The following is a 17581-nucleotide window of genomic DNA, read 5'->3' on the forward strand; positions in this document are numbered from 1 at the left end:
GCGTGGCCCTGGCCGGGTCCGAGCTGAGCCCCCTCGCCGGCCCCTCCTCGCGGCTCGGAGACGAGCCTGGTGTAGAAAAGCAAACAGGCCCAGGACGCTGCCCTTTGTACCTTTTGCAATTCGCTAGGCGCTCTTTAAGCCGGGGTGCTGTGGCCCCGACCAGCGGCCTCGTATAAATAGGGCGCGGGCGCCGGGCGCGCATTCCCAGCTCGCGGTGCAGGGTGGCCGCCGGTGCGCCCGTCCGCGCGGAGCCAGCGAGGCGCAGGGACGAGCCATGGGCCCGCCGAGGCCCGCGCTGCTGCTGCCGGCGCTGCTGCTGCTCGCCGTCGGCTCCCGGGCCCGTGAGTGAGGGGTCCGGCCCGCCCCGCCGCCGCTGGGTGCGTGGCGCGGGGAGCAGCCAGGAGCCAGACCAGAGACAGTGCAAGCCAGTGGCGGGAGCGGTGGCTGGGGCAGCTTGCCTGGGACAGAGGGAGGGCAGCCACAGGATCGGGGGACGGGGGCCAGCACCTGCTGGGTGGCTCCTCCAGACTCAGGATGGGGAGAGGAGGGAGGAGGGGCTGGGGAGTGGGTTCTCCAGAACTTGCTTCCCTCCTAAAAGTCCCATGCATGCAGTGGTCCTCCCTGTCAGACCCTAGGACCCAAGGACCCATCAACAAAGACTGGGAAACCCCACAGGTGTCTTTCTCTTTTTCTTACAGAAGCCGAAGTGCCGGAAAATGTCAGTCCCAGCTGTTCAAGTAAGGCATTTCCCCACTGGGCACCCCCACCCCGCGACCCATTCGTCTGCACTTCAGGTCACAAAAATGCTGTAATGCTGTGATGGGCGTGCGCTGCTCTGAGCCCCAAGAAGCCAGTTCCTTGGGCCTCCGCCCACTCCCAAGGGGTCTCAACTCTCCTACCCGTCCTTCTGTTCTGTCCCAAAACCTTGGTCTGGGGGCAGGGTGGGGAAGGGACTAGTACTCTGTTAGCCCATGGACCCTTGAAAGAAACACCACCGTCCTGTTTATCAGTGACTAATCATTGATTTGAAGAACAGGACGGTGAGGAAATGTTGACTTTTAACCTTTGTGCGGAAATCCAGACCCCCACCCCTTCGTTTACCTGACCTCTAGGGGTCAAGGGAGCTGGCCTTGAAGCGGTAGCGGGTATTCTCCTGAGAGCGGGAGGCTGACCTCTGATGGGGCAGCACTGCCATCTCGTGGGTGTCTGGCATCACTGCACCTGTGCTCATGACCCAAAAGTTCCTTTTCTCAAATTGTTCAGAAAATTTCTCTCAAGCAGGGTGGAAACCTCCAGAAATTCCTTCTTGGGAGTTTCTTAAGTCAGCCAGACACCCCTAAGCTTAATTAACTTTGCCTTAGGTGTTTTATAGAACCAAAAAAGAGCCACAGAATTATAGTATTTGCAAGCTGAAAAGGCAATTAGATATAATTTGCTCTATGCGATCAATTCTTAATTTTCCAAGGAGTCTCTCCTGTAGACTTTCCGAGCCCCATTATTTGACGCTCCCCTCCTTGTACCTCAAATTATATATTCAAAGAATGCTAGCTAATGTAAAGATTGGCCTCAGCAAAACCATAATGAAGCAGTTAAGTCTATAAAGGAAAATTAAATATAACGCAAAGTCAATTAAAACTAATTTGAGTTTAATTACCATTTTTGATTACCCTCCCTGCCCAGAATGGACTTTCCTTGGGAGAGTTATTCTACTATGTGGCTGACTTATTCCTCCTCATTTTAGAAGATGCAACTCGATTCAAGCACCTCCGGAAGTACACGTACAACTACGAGGCTGAGAGCTCCAGTGGGGTCCCCGGGACCGCCGATTCGAGAAGCACCACCAAGATCAACTGCAAGGTATGAGTGGGGAGGGGGGCCACTGGAGGAGCCTAGAGCCCACGGCCGAGCACACACGGCTCATGCCAGGACTGTTGTAACCTCGAAGTGCGGGGACTGGCCCTCAGCTTGAAAGTCAGCCAGTTTGCTCAGAAGTTATCTGCCACAGAAAATTTTGTCAACCAGATTTATTTTCCCATTAGCTTCCAAGATGTAATTGGAATATATGATCTAGAATATCAGCAATGCAGGCCAGCAGGTTTAACATGATGAGAGATGCCCAGTGGGTGAGCCAAGGGAGATGGGCATCTCAGGAAGGCATTCCGGAGTGCAGTTTTTATCTAAGTCAAATAGTATCTGTTACTAAAAACAAAGGGGAAAAGAAAATTTTTAAATTGCAGTTTGTTCTCAAATAAAACTTTACTTATTGTTGAGACTGGTTGTACTCATGTCCATGTTCACGTGGAACAGATCGAAGGGTCACTAGTGGGATTCGTGTGGGGAAGAAAAGTCAGGCTGAGTTGCCTTCTTCTTTCTAAGGCCCCATCATCTCTGCCATCAGATAAGGTAGCCATTGGCCATATGTGGCTATTTAAATTGAACAAAAGTAAAAAGTCAGTTTCTTAGTCACACCAGCCACATGTCAAGTGCCCAACAGCCATCCATGGCTGATGGCTCCCATATTGCATAGTGCAAATATAGAACATTTCCATCATTGTAGAAAGTTCTTTGAACAGTGCTGGATAAAAACTAGCAATCTGATTAAGCTCCAGTTATATGTGAAGCTCTGAATAGGCCCTAACCATACAAATGGTTTTGGCTTTTTGGGTTTTTTTGGTGACATTGAGGAAGCATTTGCTGTTGAAACCAGTGATAGCCCTCCTCCTGCTTCCTGTTTTTGTTCTTAACTCTCACTCCTAGGCTGCATTTCTTCTAACCAATAGTATGTCTTTACAACTAAAGTGAGTACATTTAGAACCAATAAAAAGATGTCCTCCTTTACATGCATATGGGCAAACTGAAGAAACCTGGTTCCCCAGAACATGGAAAAGGCCCCAAATAGAACTAAGTCTTGATTCATGGAGAACCTGTGAGGCATGATAAGGACACATGTGGTGTAAGGGAGCAGATGTCACGTCCCCAACAGCATTTCCCTGGGTGTCCTGATTAGCAAGTAAGCCCTGGGCCACGGGGGGATCTCACATCCTTGATGGAGAGTCCTCATGTGCCATTTACCCTCTTCTCAGGTCGAGCTGGAGGTCCCCCAACTCTGCAGCTTAATCCTGAAGACGAGCCAGTGCACCCTGAAAGAGGTGTATGGCATCAACCCTAAGGGCAAGCCCTTGCTGAAGAAGACGAAGAACTCTGAAGAGTTTGGTGCCGCCATGTCCAAGTAAGGCCTGGGCCTGTGTATTTAAATGTCTGAGCTCTGGGCCTCACTGGCTGTGTCGTGCATGTATGTGTGTGCGTGTGTGTGTATGTCCAGTGAGGGATGAATGTGTGTGTTCATATTAGGCATGTGTGTGAGTATGAGTATTTGTATTCTGTATTCACCATGGATCAGGGAATTGCTGAGTTTTCACAACAATCAAAAAGAGACAAGCATTATTTACCCTCCCCTAGTGAAGTTCCCCTAATTATTATTTAAATTTGTCTCTAAAAGATCTCACACTTTCAACTTCTTGAGACAACAAAGCCGAGATGGTTTATTTAAACAAGTGAATTCTTGTTTAAGGAATTAAACAAGACAGGTGTGCCTGGTGGTCCTCAGGGAGGGTCCCGGCAGAACTTGTTGCTATGGCCTACACCTGGCAGGGCAGGGTCTGTTCTGGGCAGAGCAAGGCCCAGCCTCAGGGAATCCAGGGAGAGCCAAGGCCTGAGCGGTTCCCCACCAGGGCCAGCATTCTGCCAGCACGTGCTCACCAGGACATTCCTGCTGTTTGCAGCCACCTCTCTTCTGACTGATCAGTGTCCATGTTGTACCCGTTGTTAAACATGCTGAACATCACCCCTGCCTCATCTCCCAGTCACAGTTTGTAGTGTCCTAATGCAGGCAGTCCAGATTTGTTGATTTGGTAACGTCGGAAAATCCCTCCCTTCCCATCTTTCCATTTGTTAAACATTAGACTCGGAAGCCAGTCTTTTCTCGGCAGAGTAGTAGACCTTGATGCTTCTTGCTCTCACCAACATGCTTTATTTTATGAGAGAGTGAGGTGTAGTGATGGGAGGGAGTAGTAGTTACTTTTTGGTCCTTACTCTCCTCCAAACGAAAGGGACTCCTGCTCTTGACCACCTCAAGGCTTTTCAAGCCTGCATCACAGTGTCTGGAACTTTCTGAGAAGACGTAGAGCTGTGGGAGACCTGCCTGGTCTCCTTTTCCTCCTTCTGACTCAACTGGAGCGGGTGCGGCCAGACCCTTTGAAAGCCCCAAAAGGAAGTCCCCAAAGGAAAGTCCCTAAGATCAAAGTTGACCCAGGCTTTCAGACATGGCCTGAGACCACATAAAAGAGTGAATGTCCAACTAATGTCTGAAAAGAAGCTCAAATTCACTAGTAGTCAGGAAATGCAAATAATGTAACAATAAGACATTTATCACCTTACACCCAGAAGACTACAAAAATTGAGAACAACTATAGCACTTGTTGCTGGGAGGCCTATGAGGGAAAGTGTACTCTCATGCAATGCTGGTGGAAATGAGAGCCATTAGGCGATATCTATTATAATTAAAAACACTTAGAGTCTTTGACACAGCAATTTCAATCTCTGGGACTCTAGCCCATGAAAAGAAAAGAAGTAATGTGTGAAGATATATCCATAAGGATGTTTGTTTCAGTGTTGTTCGTGTGGCAAAAGAAAAAAATCCAGAAAGAGAGAAAGTGAATGCCATCAAATAGGGGAACATCTGAATAAATTATATATAACCATAGAATGGAATGTTATGCAGCTATTGAAAGAATCTGTTAGAGCTATACCAAATATCTCAGAATCATTTCATGGAGTATAATTGAGAAAAGCAAGATTTTAAAAAAAGCATGTATAATACAATGCCATTTGTATAAAACAAGCAATGACAAAATTTTTATATGTAGATGTTTCCACCCCCACACATCTATATAGGATTGTCTGAGCATGGAGACACACTTGAAACACCCAGTAGGTTGATCCATGGGGAGCCTGGCAGCAGAGACTGATGCAGGTAGAGAACAGAGAGGGGATGGGTGAGTCGAGCAAAAATGGAAAACAATAAAAGAAGGCAGGATATACACATGTATTTGTATACTTTTTTGAAAAATGTATGTGTATGCATAGATATATTTATAAAGAAAAGATGTAAAAAGGAAAACAATAAGTAAAAAGGAGACTGCAAAGCCACCCAGCTTATGTCCAGCAGGCTCACAATGGAGAAAGGACATTTCTGTGACCACGCTCTCTCTGGGACAGGCACGAGCTCAGGCTGGCCATTCCTGAAGGGAAGCAAGTGTTACTTTACCCAGAGAAGGATGAACCGAAGCACATCCTGAACATCAAGAGGGGCATCATTTCTGCCCTCCTGGTTCCCCCGGAGACAGAAGAGGCTACACAAGTGTTGTTCCTGGTGAGAAGTTAGAAAGCTCTAATAGCGGCCCTTTGAACTCATCTTCACAGATTCCAGACAGGTCCCCCCATAAACATAAAGTGGATATTGGCTTAGCTACATGGCTTGTTACACAGGAGGCTCTATGTTGGTGTGAAGCACCAGTGCCCAAGGTTCCCCCATTCCCTGGGCTCACTGATGAGTCATCCTGAGCAAGTTGGGTCTAATTTTAAAGCAGGAGTTCTGACCACCCTATTCCTTTGATTTTGTTCTCTTCCCACAAGGTGTAACACAGTAAAGTCTGTGTGTATTTTAAACACGGAAAATAATTGAATCTGTTGCCAGCCTCTTTTAAGAATTTCAGGTTTCGATCTGAGAGGGAATTCAATTTACTTGAGTCCCACGAACATTTGTGAGGTCTTACTGTGTTCTAAGTTCTATGCTACACTACATCGCACTTGAGAATTCAGAGCTGCATCCTGCAGAGGCCTTCCCTCGGAGTTCTCAGGATCTGGGGGGAGATCCCAGACACACATAACAAGGCATGTTGGAATACATGCCATAAATGAGCAAGCAAAAATGCTCGGAGAACACTGAATGTAAAGTCAGAGGTGGCTAGATCCTCGGAAGCCATGCCGGTGTGCCTCAGAACCAGAACCATACTTAACCGGTCTTCCCATTCTGCCTCTGGCCAGCCAGGCACCAGCCATGCCCACACTCTGCCTAGGAGGAAGAAAGTCCTTCCCAAATCCATGTTGCTTCTACCTTTTCTCCCAGGCTCCCTTCCCAGCCCCACCCAAATCACCTAAGGAGGTTTTCCCATGTTGAATACACCTGTTGTATCTCTTGCTCCTGTAGGATACTGTGTATGGAAACTGTTCCAGTGACTTTGCCGTTAAAACACAGAAGGGAAATGTGGCAACAGAAATATCCATTGAAAGAAACCTGGAGAAGTGTGATAACTTCAAGCCCATCAGCACAGGAGTTAGCCCACTGGCTTTGATCAGAGGCATGGTAAGTTTCACATCAGCATTGCTATTCACACGAAGCAGCATCCTCTTTATTATTAAAATTCTGGAATGTCAGAGCTCCTGGGGATCTCAGCGAAGAACTGGCCCAGCCTCTTCTTTATATAGACTATAGCAAGAAACTCAGGACTGCCCAAGACCACGTGGCCTGTTATTAATTGAGGCAGGACTAGAATCAGGTTCCTGACTTCCAGTCCAGAGTTCTGTCCTTCTTGCTGTCATTCTGTCACTGGTGCCAAACCTGCCATCACTTGAGAGTAATGACTGACCATCCCTGAGAAGTCTCCAGAGCTCGACATAGGGCAGCCACCTACTGCTCCTTCCTGTGCAAGGGCCAGTGTCCCCAGCTCTAAGCCTCTGGCCTCCAAAGAGGTCCTAGAACCTGTGTTCTGCTCTCCTCTGCCTCATTCCCATGGAGTGACGTGACTGAGAGTGTTCCAACATCCTGTCCTTCCATCCTGCATACGACCCTGACCACCGCCTGCCCCTCTTCTCCTGCCTGGGCCACCCCCTCACCATAGCACCATATTACCTGAGCCTGCCTAATGCCTTGTAACATCTTCCAGGGTACAAGTCCACTTGTCTCAGTAAACAAAAAGGGCTTGAGTAATCACTGCTATGCCTGGCAATGTTCCTGGTCATTGTCCTTGGGGCCAAAAACAGGGAGTCTGATGACCATAAGGGCCACAGTCAGAAGAGGCCAAGGGACTGGCTTGTGTGTCTTTTATGAGCATCGGCTGTGTGCTCAGCCCCACTCTGGCAGCACCGAGGGAGAAACAGTGGCAGATGAACCATGGACCTTCCCCTGAGGGTCTTACAGTCTAATGCAGGAACACAGTTCATACACACACCGATAAAGGACAATAGATGGTGTACCTGATAAAGTGACAAAGTGAGCAGTGCAAACAAGTAGTCCTAGGTCTGACCAGGAAGGAGAAAGCACTATTCACGTAGCTCATTGGGCAAAGCTGCTAGTAGACTCAATTAAAAGAAATGATGGGTGAGTGTCAAATTAGTCTAGCCTCAAAGTTTCATGGAGGATGTGGAACGTGAATCTGAAAGATACAAATGGATCTTTGTATGCGTAAATGGAAGAGAGATGTAATGACAGGCTTCTAGGCAAAGAAAACATAATGAGCAGTAGTGTGTGAAGTATTAATGTGTGGTGGGATGGGTATGTGGAAGATACTAGTTTATATATACTTTGTGCAGGCTGAGAGGTCCACTGGGGTGAATAAAGTCTGTAGCTTGACTCAGATTTGGGTATGCCAAGTTGTTGCATCCCTTGTCTAAATGTCAAGTACCAAGTTCTCTTCTTTAACTGAGCTTATCTAGTGGTACAGAACTCCCATTCCACCACCCCCTCTTCTTCCTTGAAAGTAAATGCCTATGGCAGAAGACACAGGTTCAAGCCCCAGGGAATGACCAAAATATTTTTCCCCCAATCTCATTCACAGGTCCGCCCCTTGTCAACTCTGATTGGCAGCAGCCAGTCCTGCCAGTATACCCTGGACCCCAAGAGGAAGCATGTAACAGAAGCCATCTGCAAGGAGCAACACCTGTTCCTGCCTTTCTCCTACAAGTAGGTCACCTGCTGTGCCCCTGATTCATCATTTATGGGGTCGACGTAAGCTGAATACTTCTCAGGTGCCCTCTTCCAAACTAGGCAGCGCCTGAGAGGGGATTATGAAGAGGTACAAAGCAGAGACCATCCCTGTCCCCTTTTTTCAAGCTAACAGGCAATTTGGCAGGAAATCTTAGGCATGCAAAACAATTTGAGAGCAATAGAAGATATCTGAGACCCAGACTTTAAGGGCTATAGATCAGGAAAAGCTGGGGATCACTGCAGGCTGCCCTGGTTAGAAAGGCTTTATGGAGGATTTGGGATTTGGACTGAAGACTTGTGTATCCAGATCCATTTTGAAAACTGATCAATCAACTAATGTTTATTGAGTAACTGCTATATTCTTGGCACTGTGCTGTGAGAGATACAAAGGAATTTTAAAGCACAGTGTTAGTCCCTACTCTCTGGGCATTCCATACTGGTGGAGGGTGTAAGGTACCTATGTCCTTCTGATGGAAGGACAACTAGCATGACCGGGAGGAGATGGATACTGTTCATTAGGGGTGATCAAGGTTGGCAGGATTTAACCATGCTTTGAAAAGTGGGCAGGATTTGGGTAGAAGTGGAGATGGGGGAAATATTCAACATGAAAAGAATTGTATTCTGTGGGGAGCTGGCCATCCATGACATGGTGTGCTTCCTTTGTTACCAGGAATAAGTATGGGATGATGGTACAGGTTACACAGACTTTGAAATCTGAAGAAGTATCTAAGATCAACAGCCGCTTCTTTGAAGGAGGTAAGACTTTCTGCCCACGTGGTTGCCAGGGCTGGGACATCTGCCCAGGATATACCACTTAGCTCCTTGCTGGGCCCTGTGATATGTCTGCTGCCTGATGAGTTAAGTGGGCTCAGGTGTTCTGGCTGTGGGCTACTCTAGTGAGAAAGCATGTTTATTTCAGAATGTCGAGTGGCAATGGGATCCAGGAAAGGGAGAAGTTCCCAAAGCTACCTAGGTTTTCATAAGTAGGAAACTGGCCTCCTAAGTCTACCTGTGGTAGATCTGACAACCTCATACACCCTGTAATAAGGCCTGGGGCCTGGTCGAGGTGGGGCAAGTGGGAGAGGGCCTTCAGGGTTAGGAATAGGTCTTTAGAGCTGGAAGGGACTTTAGAGATCTCCAGCCCTGCATTTGTCTTGTACTTACATCTGTCTTATGCATGATCTCATTTTTCTCAGCAACCCGAGATGTCAGCTGCTAGCGACGTGTGATTTTATACCCATTCTACAGAGGGGAAATGGCACATAGATAGGCTTAGTGATGTATTCAAGGTCACAGAGTATTAGAGGCAGTGCAAAATAAGCCCCCAGGTCTAATCTAAGCCAGGACTCTTTCTGTTGCACCACATTTCCATGCTGACTTAATCCCTTTCCCTGGCGGAGGTCAGAGCAGGGTGATGGAGGGCTTACAAAAGGGTCTTCCCATAAGCTGCTAATAGATCCAATTGGAAGCGATAGTGGGTGAGCCTCAACTCAGTGATGAGTGAGTTTAGCCTCAGCTGTAGCCATAACAGCAGCAGCACCTTTTCACAGTTCTCTCAGGCAAAGTGGTAATCTGATACCAGATTCCAACAAGGCTGGATTCAATTCCAGCTCTACCTCTTACATCCAGAATTGTCTTGAGCAAGGTGAGTTGCTCATGTCTGGGTCTTAGTTCACTTATCTTTAAACTGAGGAATTATAGTAACCCACAGGGATAGTATGATGAGTCAGTGAAAAAATGAAAGTCAAACACCTAGTACAGAACCAGATGCATAACAGATATCAAGTACCAGATACTTTTCCTCTTTTCCCTTTTGCTGATCACTCCCCAATTTCCAGTTTCCAATAGACCAAAATGTGGTTGAGATGTAAAGGTAAGCAAGAATTTCCTTGATGCTTTCCTTCTCCCAGGTGCTGAGGTGGCGGGCCTTGCCTTTGAGAGCACCAAATCCACATCACCTCCAAAGCAGGCAGAGGCCATCGTGAAGACCCTCCAGGAGCTGCAAACACTGCATGTCTCTGAGCAGAATGCCCAAAGAGCTAACCTCTTCCACAAACTGGTTACTGAACTGAGAGGCCTCAACAATGAGGCAGTCACATCCCTCTTGCCAAAGCTGATCGAGGTGTCCAGGTATTTCTCAAATGGTTGCAGCTCGATCTTTCATATAAGCTATGGAAGCTGGCTGAACTTTGAAACCTTGGCCAAATGGAGACTCTCAGGGACCATTGGACATATCAATCCAGTTAGTCAATTAGTCAGCTGGTTAATGTTTGCTGGACAGAGAAACATCAGCTAAGGTCCCTAAAGGTCCATGGGCACATACACCCATACACACATTGCATCCAAGGCAGATATGTATTTGTGTGTTAAAAGAGGAGGGAAATAGTTCCCACATTTTGATGGGTATATTCTAATTCCTAGTTCTATTGTGGGTACTCTGGAAAGTTTGAGTGAAAAAGAAGTTTGTGCCCTCTGGAAGCCTGTAGACCTAGTGGAGAGAGAAAACGGGCAAACAAATATTGTGATTTCTCTACATTTCAAGGCAGTATAAGTGCTCTAAGTGCTGTAGAGTTCAGACGAGGGACTGAGGCCTTGAATGAGACTGTGCCAGTGTTTGCCTGGCCTATTCTGTGTTCTGACCAAAGGACAATGATAACAGTCCTCTTTTGGTGATGAGTCTGGGGGGTCCTTCTTCAGACTCTCCTCCATGGTGCTTCACCAGTGGATAATGCTCATAGGGAAGGCTTCCTGGTTCTTGGGATTTGCATTGGATTTTGAAAGATGGTTGGATTTGTATAGTGAATAAGGGAAATAAGGGCACTCCTGACAGAGGGAACACCACAGGGGAAGGGTATTTTAACTGTCTCAAAGGCTATCTGTATAAGTTTCTCTGCCCTTTTCTTCTCAGCCCCATCACTTTACAAGCCTTGATTCAGTGTGGACAGCCCCAGTGTTACACTCACATCCTTCAGTGGCTGAAAAGTGAGCAAGCCAACCCCCTTCTGATAGATGTCGTGACTTACCTGTTGGCCCTGATCCCAGAGCCCTCGGCCCAGAGGCTGCGGGAGATCTTGGACACGGCAAAGGAGCAGCAGAGCCGGGCCACCTTCTATGCTCTGAGTCACGTGATTAACAAGTGAGTTTTACACTGGTTCTCCCCATTGTGGGAGCTGAGGAAGACAGCCTCAGTGTTAAGATTGTTCTCCTCCCTCCACTTTCAAACTCTGATGCTTATTCTTTTGTTTTTCTACTGGTAATTTTGAGAGTAATGACTTCAAATAAGAAATCAGCACACACAAGTTTGGATTTTAAGATAAACCTACCTATGCTTGCTGAGTCCTAATTCTTATTCTGTAGCTATCATAAGACAAACCCTACAGCGACCCAGGACCTGCTGGACATTGCTGATTACCTGTTGGAACAGATTCGTGATGACTGCACTGGCAACGAAGATCATACCTACTTGATTCTGAGGGTACTTTCTGTCTTTTGTGTAATATGCATCATTTCAGCAGCACTTTTCCTGGACATCCCTTACCTCTCCTGCACCCTGATTCCCTCTTGTTGCTTTTCAATGCAGGTCATTGGAAATATTGGCAAAACCATGGAGCAGCTAACCCCAAGACTCACGTCTGCAGTCCTGAAATGTATCAAGAGTCCTGGGCCATCACTGCTGATTCAGAAGGCTGCCATCCAGGCTCTTCGGAAAATGGAACTTAAAGATGAGGTAAAGTCCACAGAGAAGGTCTGAAAGTGAAACATTTATTCAGTTTGACAAGAATTTGGAATGTGATTCAGAATCTCATCATTCTATTGACTTTATTCTACCGCTTTCTAATTTCCAATTTCAACAAGCCTATTGACTTGACTGCCTAGCAGTATATGGACATGAGAGAAATGCTTGACCTTGCTGCCACTCCAGCAGAATAAGAGATTTTCACTACATGCTATCCTCCTATCAGGTCAACCATCAAATGTCTTCTTGGGAAAACATACATCATTTTACCCAATATTCCCAAACTAGGATAGTCAGCCTGCCCGCACCTTAGGTGACAGTGACTTCAGTGCTTTGGAAACTACCTTATTTATTAGACCCAAACTCTTGCTTTCCTTTCCTACCTTTACCCTCACATTGAAATAATTTATGTTAAAACAACTTTATTTTCAGCTAGTGGCAGATCTCCAACAAGTCATAACTTGGCTATAACTTGCATATTTTAATGCAATTGAATTCAATACATGCATTTGATAGAAGTCTTCCAAGAACCCTTCCTTGAGTTAGTTGCTCTGGGGAACACTGGCAAGAAGATTCAGTACCAGCATTTGAAGAGTTATTAGAGAGAAATTAGACTTGCACATAATAAATCACTAGCAGATGTGCCAGTGTTGGCTAGACCTATTCTGTGTTCTGACCACAGGACAGTGAAAATGGTCTTCTCTTTTGGCTACAGGTCCGGGAAGTCCTTCTACAGACTTTCCTCGATGACGCCTCTCCAGGGGATAAGCGACTGGCTGCCTATCTCATGCTGATGAGGGGCCCTTCCCAGTCAGATATTAACAAAATCACCCAGCTTCTCCCACAGGAACAGAATGAGCAAGTGAAGAACTTTGTGGCTTCCCACATCGCCAACATCTTAAACTCAGAGGAATTGCATATCCAGGAGTAAGTAAGAGTAATTTTCCCCCATCTGCCACAAAGGGCTGAAATTCCAAACCTCGATTCTGATTTAGCCACTGTCTGCGCTATATACAGTGTTCTTTCTTCTGGAACTAACACTTGTGTGGAAGTGCAGCAGACCTGAGCCAAACTCTTGGGGCGAATGAAACCCAAAGAGTTTGGTAGTGATTGGAAATCCATCTTTACTTGGGGTGAGAGAGATAATGCATAAGTAACATGATGTGTCAGCTCAAAATATACTTCTTTTCATCTAGTTTGAAAAAGTTAGTGGAAGAAGCTCTGAAAACATCTCAACTTCCAACACTCATGGACTTCAGAAAATTTTCCCGGAACTATCACCTTTCCAAATCTATTTCTCTGCCATCACTTGACCCAGTCTCAGCCAAAATCGAAGGGAATCTTATATTTGATCCAAACAATTACCTTCCTAAAGAAAGCATGCTGAAAACAACCCTCTCTATCTTTGGATTTGCTCCAGCTGACCTCTTCGAGGTATGTGTGAGACTGAAGAAGAGTTTTATGTTTTCTAACCCATTCTGTTCTACACCTTAAACAGTCAAGGGAGCTGTGAGCCAGCCGGGGGAGGGACAGGAATCATGTTCCTTCTCTTTCTTTCCTTCCTCCCTCACCTTCCTTCCTCCCCACTAGGGGTCTTCTGAAGCATGTCTCCTTAGTATGAATGGAAATGCAGATGTCTCAGAGAAGCCCTTAGACCCAAAATCCAAGGAAGTGCATGGGCTGTGCAATCAGACAGATCTGGTTCAAGCCCCAAATCCACTCCCAACTCTGAATCTTCGGTTTAATTGGTTTATTCTCTCTGAACCTTGGCTACCTCTTCTTGAAAAAGGCGAATAAAATGTTCTGCCTTTCAGGATTCTAGTGAGATTTAAATAAGACAACTCCTGTGGAGTGCTAGGCTCGGCTCCTGTGCTGTAGTATTCATCAAATACTTGTTTATGGACATAAACAGGGGAATAGGAGGCTGATGTACAAAGAAACCTAATGGAATTTTCTTTCTCAGATTGGTTTGGAAGGAAAAGGGTTTGAGCCAACACTGGAAGCTCTTTTTGGGAAGCAAGGATTTTTCCCAGACAGTGTCAGCAAGGCTTTGTACTGGGTTGATGATCAAATTCCTGATCATGTCTCCAAGGTCTTGGTGGACCACCTTGGTTACACCAAAGATGACAAACGTGACCAGGTATGTTTCTGTTAAGTATCCTCTCAAGGAAAGCTTTGGGTCTCAGTGCAAAAACATTCTTATCTAAACCTGAATGTCATCAAGGAACTATCTAGCTGAAGTGACAGCTGTGGCTATTATTAACCAGTCCTTTGGGAGTAAGAGCTGGTAGCCCTCTGCAGTTATGGGCCTCCTAGAGATTCAGTGTGCCCAGGAACCAGACTCATTAGAGGCACTCTAGCATAATGATTAAGATAGTGAATTCTGGGGCGTGAGTTTAAATTCTAACCTCGCTGTCTTCAAGCTGTGCACATGTGGGAAAGTTGCTTGGTATTATATCTGTTTCTGCATCCCCAGAGTGCTAATAATAATCCATACCTTGCAAGGTTATTTAAAGCCTAAATGAAATAAAGTGTGTAAAATTCTAAGCAGAGTGCCTGACTCTGGTACTGATTGTTCAATAAGTAGATACTATTATACTTTTTAAATTCATATTTTCATTATTGTTAACTGCTTTCTTTATCAGTGCACTAGCTAATGGGAGTAAAATCCACTTTGAAGCTAGCATAAGCCCCCACTTAAGGAGCAGAAAATAGATTATAATCTGGAGCTTCTTATTCTTTAATTTTTTGCTGCCCAAAGTGTGGTCCAGTCATTGGCATCACATCAGAGCTTGTTAGAAATGCAGGTTCTCAGGCCCCACCAGGATCTACTGAATTGGAACCTGCATTTTAGTGAGATCCCGAGGTGACTTGTATGCACATTTCAGTTTGAGAAGCAAGGCAGTAATTTATTCCTGCATGCTCATAGATGGCCCCACCTCCACCTTCTAATTTACTTATCTCCACTTGAGGCTGAGGGTCTTTGATCTGTTTTGGGCATGTCAATCACTCTTCTTTCTCAATGCCTAAGCATCAGTCTATAGAATTCTTATCTCTAAGAAGAAATTGTCTAGAAGCAGGTGTTTTTCAATTTTTGGCCAACTTATATAGCAGCCTCGTTTTCTCAAGAAACCCCTGGTATTCCTCCCTAATCAAAGGAGAAAGGGGTCACTGGGGGTGGGGAGTGGGGACAGAGGATCTTCTAATCGTGGGGAGCCCTTGGGATCCTAGCATCCTGGAGAACAGAGATCCCCTTTACTATGCCTGCGTTATTCAAGTTAAGAACAGTGTGGAAGCCCTACTATCCCTGACAAGACCTCAGTTTTTTCATCTCAGTTTGGAGGAGCTACCTATCTTTCAGTAGAAGGTGGGAGCCTGATTTCAGTGCCTGCCCTGTATCCCCACCGTGAGTGACTGTCTTTAGCCCATCACCACCACAGCAGACAGGCCCCATATCAGGAATCTGAAGGTATTTGACAGTGCTGACATCTCACTAGACATTTTGTTGTTAAAATCCCAGGACATGGTCAGTGGAATTATGCTCAATGTTGAGAAGCTGATCAAAGATTTGCAATCCAAAGAATCCCCAGAAGCCAGAGCCTACCTCCAGATCTTGGGAGAGGAGCTTGGCTTTGTCAGGCTCCATGACCTCCAGCTCCTGGGAAGGCTGCTGCTGAATGGTGTTCGCACTCTGCGGGGGATCCCTCAGATGGTAAGTGGGCCAGGCCCCATCAGAGGGTGATGAGATTAGCTGGTGCTCTTTTTAGATCTCCCAGACTCCCTTTAGATCCCAGCCACAAAAACTGGAGAAAGCTCTTGTACTTCCTTCAGACAGGCAAGTTTTCCTTGAATTTCAGTGAAATTCACAAGAAATTAGTAACATTTAGAAATTATGCTATTCATAATGTTAGATGTATCTTTTAAGAGCACTCTTTGTTCATGTGGAAAAGAAAGTTAAATGTATCTCCCTCTACCTATACTGCAGGTTCTTTTTAATATTGAAATGATTACGAAAGAATGTATTTGACAAACTTTAATCCACTAACGGTAACTATAGTTTTTATTATCATTAATTTATTAATAAGAGAGGAAAATGTTGCTGTGATGCTAAAAGCTATGCCACTGGTATTTCAAATACCAGTAGGGTCACCCGTGGTGGACAGGTTTCAGTGGACCTTCCAGACTAGGCAAACTAGGAAAAAGGACCTGGCCAGCTACTTCCAAAAAAATTGGCCATGAAAACCCTAGGAATAGCAGTGGAGCATTGTCTGTTATAGCACCGGAAGATGTGAGAATAGTGCGAAAAAAGACTAGGCAGGGTTCTGCCCTGCTGTACAAGGGGTCACTAGGAGTCAGAATACACTCAACAGCACTAATAACAAAAGGGAGGAAATATCCAAATATACTCTCTAGGATTTGATAAATAATAATGTAGGCTTTAAGAAAACAGATCTCAAGTTATTTTCTAGAAATGTTTTTTAAAACAAAAATCAATGCATACTAATATGTTCATCATCCCTATAGGTCATTGGTTTCAAAAAATTGGTTTTGCCATAATATATTGTACTTCAAGTAAACCCTCATTTACATTTAGACTCCAAAAAACCAAAATTAAGCATGCCATGCAATGATACTTAAAGTTCATACAGCTCTGAGTCCCAGCAATTTTTTTTTTTTTTTTGAGGAAGATCAGCCCTGAGCTAACATCCATGCTAATCCTCCTCTTTGTGCTGAGGAAGACCGGCTCTGAGCTAACATCTATTGCCAATCCTCCTCCTTTTTTCCCCCCAAAGTCTCAGTAGATAGTTGTATGTCATAGTTGCAAATCCTTCTAGTTGCTGTATGTGGGACGCGGCCTCAGCATGGCCTGACAAGTGGTGTGTTGGTGCACGCCCGGGATCCGAACCGGCCGCCCGCAGCGGAGCGCGCGCACTTAACCACTAAGCCGCGGGGCTGGCCCCCCAGCAATATTTTTAAGCACCTTCTGAATCACCAGTTGAAAATGACATGGTATCTATCCAAGGCAATTTCTTTTATCCCAATTTGTTGAAACCAATAATCATTCCTCTTTACTTACCAGATAATCAAAATATGGTAGTCCCTTCCTTTCTGGATAAAGAAGAATAATTATTGTCCGATCTGTGGGAGGTTACATTTCACAAAGCCGACTTCGATGAGGCTCACTTTTAGTTGCTTTCCCTGTCGGATCTACAGATTGGAGACATCATAAGGAAGGGTTCAAAGAATGACTTGTTTCTTCACTATATCTTCATGGACAATGCCTTTGAACTCCCCACCGGACTTGGGTTACAACTGCAAGTGTCCTCCTCTGGAGTCATCACTCCTGGAATCAAGGCTGGAGTGAGACTGGAGGTAGCCAAGGTGAGGCTCTGTTCACCTTGTGATTCCTCAATTGGTTCTTTTCCTCCAGGGTGGGTTTCTTGTGCAAGTTCAAGTTCAAGACAAAGTGCATCATCATTGTAATCACCTCACTAATTTTTATGAAAATCTTCGGGGTTCCACCAGGATGCACCACCTCGCCAGCTCCAGTTGGGCGTGAGAGTAACATGAGAACTCACCTATTCTCTCAATAAATGTGGATTCCTGTCATCTTTTTATCCTGTTATGCTCAAATTTAACTTGAGTACTTTCTAGCATTGGGTATCAGTATAATCTGGCTGGGGGGAGCTGAGAACTTGGCTTTTCTTCCTCCAAATAAATCACGATAATGTTCCTGAGGTGTGACCTATCCGGAGATGTTTGCCCGGGGATGGGAAGGGTGGTAGATCTGAATGCAGGGG

At 45.6% G+C, this 17581-nt stretch overlaps 1 protein-coding gene across 1 annotated transcript in view; it reads left to right on the forward strand.

Annotated features, from left to right (window-relative positions):
• Window positions 1–274: 274 nt before the first annotated feature.
• APOB (apolipoprotein B) overlaps window positions 275–17581 on the forward strand; it is a 40366-nt gene continuing 23059 nt past the window's right edge. Inside the window, exons 1-17 of the mRNA XM_004418608.3 lie at window positions 275–341; window positions 699–737; window positions 1742–1857; window positions 3084–3229; window positions 5278–5431; window positions 6269–6424; window positions 7896–8020; window positions 8715–8800; window positions 9955–10174; window positions 10953–11180; window positions 11402–11519; window positions 11625–11771; window positions 12496–12707; window positions 12977–13214; window positions 13744–13920; window positions 15301–15492; window positions 16995–17162. Of these exons, the coding sequence (XP_004418665.1) occupies window positions 275–341; window positions 699–737; window positions 1742–1857; window positions 3084–3229; window positions 5278–5431; window positions 6269–6424; window positions 7896–8020; window positions 8715–8800; window positions 9955–10174; window positions 10953–11180; window positions 11402–11519; window positions 11625–11771; window positions 12496–12707; window positions 12977–13214; window positions 13744–13920; window positions 15301–15492; window positions 16995–17162 (2589 nt within the window). The remainder of the gene's footprint in view (window positions 342–698; window positions 738–1741; window positions 1858–3083; window positions 3230–5277; window positions 5432–6268; window positions 6425–7895; window positions 8021–8714; window positions 8801–9954; window positions 10175–10952; window positions 11181–11401; window positions 11520–11624; window positions 11772–12495; window positions 12708–12976; window positions 13215–13743; window positions 13921–15300; window positions 15493–16994; window positions 17163–17581) is intronic.

Source organism: Ceratotherium simum, chromosome 11, assembly GCF_057802395.1.
Source record: "Ceratotherium simum simum isolate JZ-2026a chromosome 11, ASM5780239v1, whole genome shotgun sequence".
Classification (NCBI taxonomy): domain Eukaryota; kingdom Metazoa; phylum Chordata; class Mammalia; order Perissodactyla; family Rhinocerotidae; genus Ceratotherium; species Ceratotherium simum.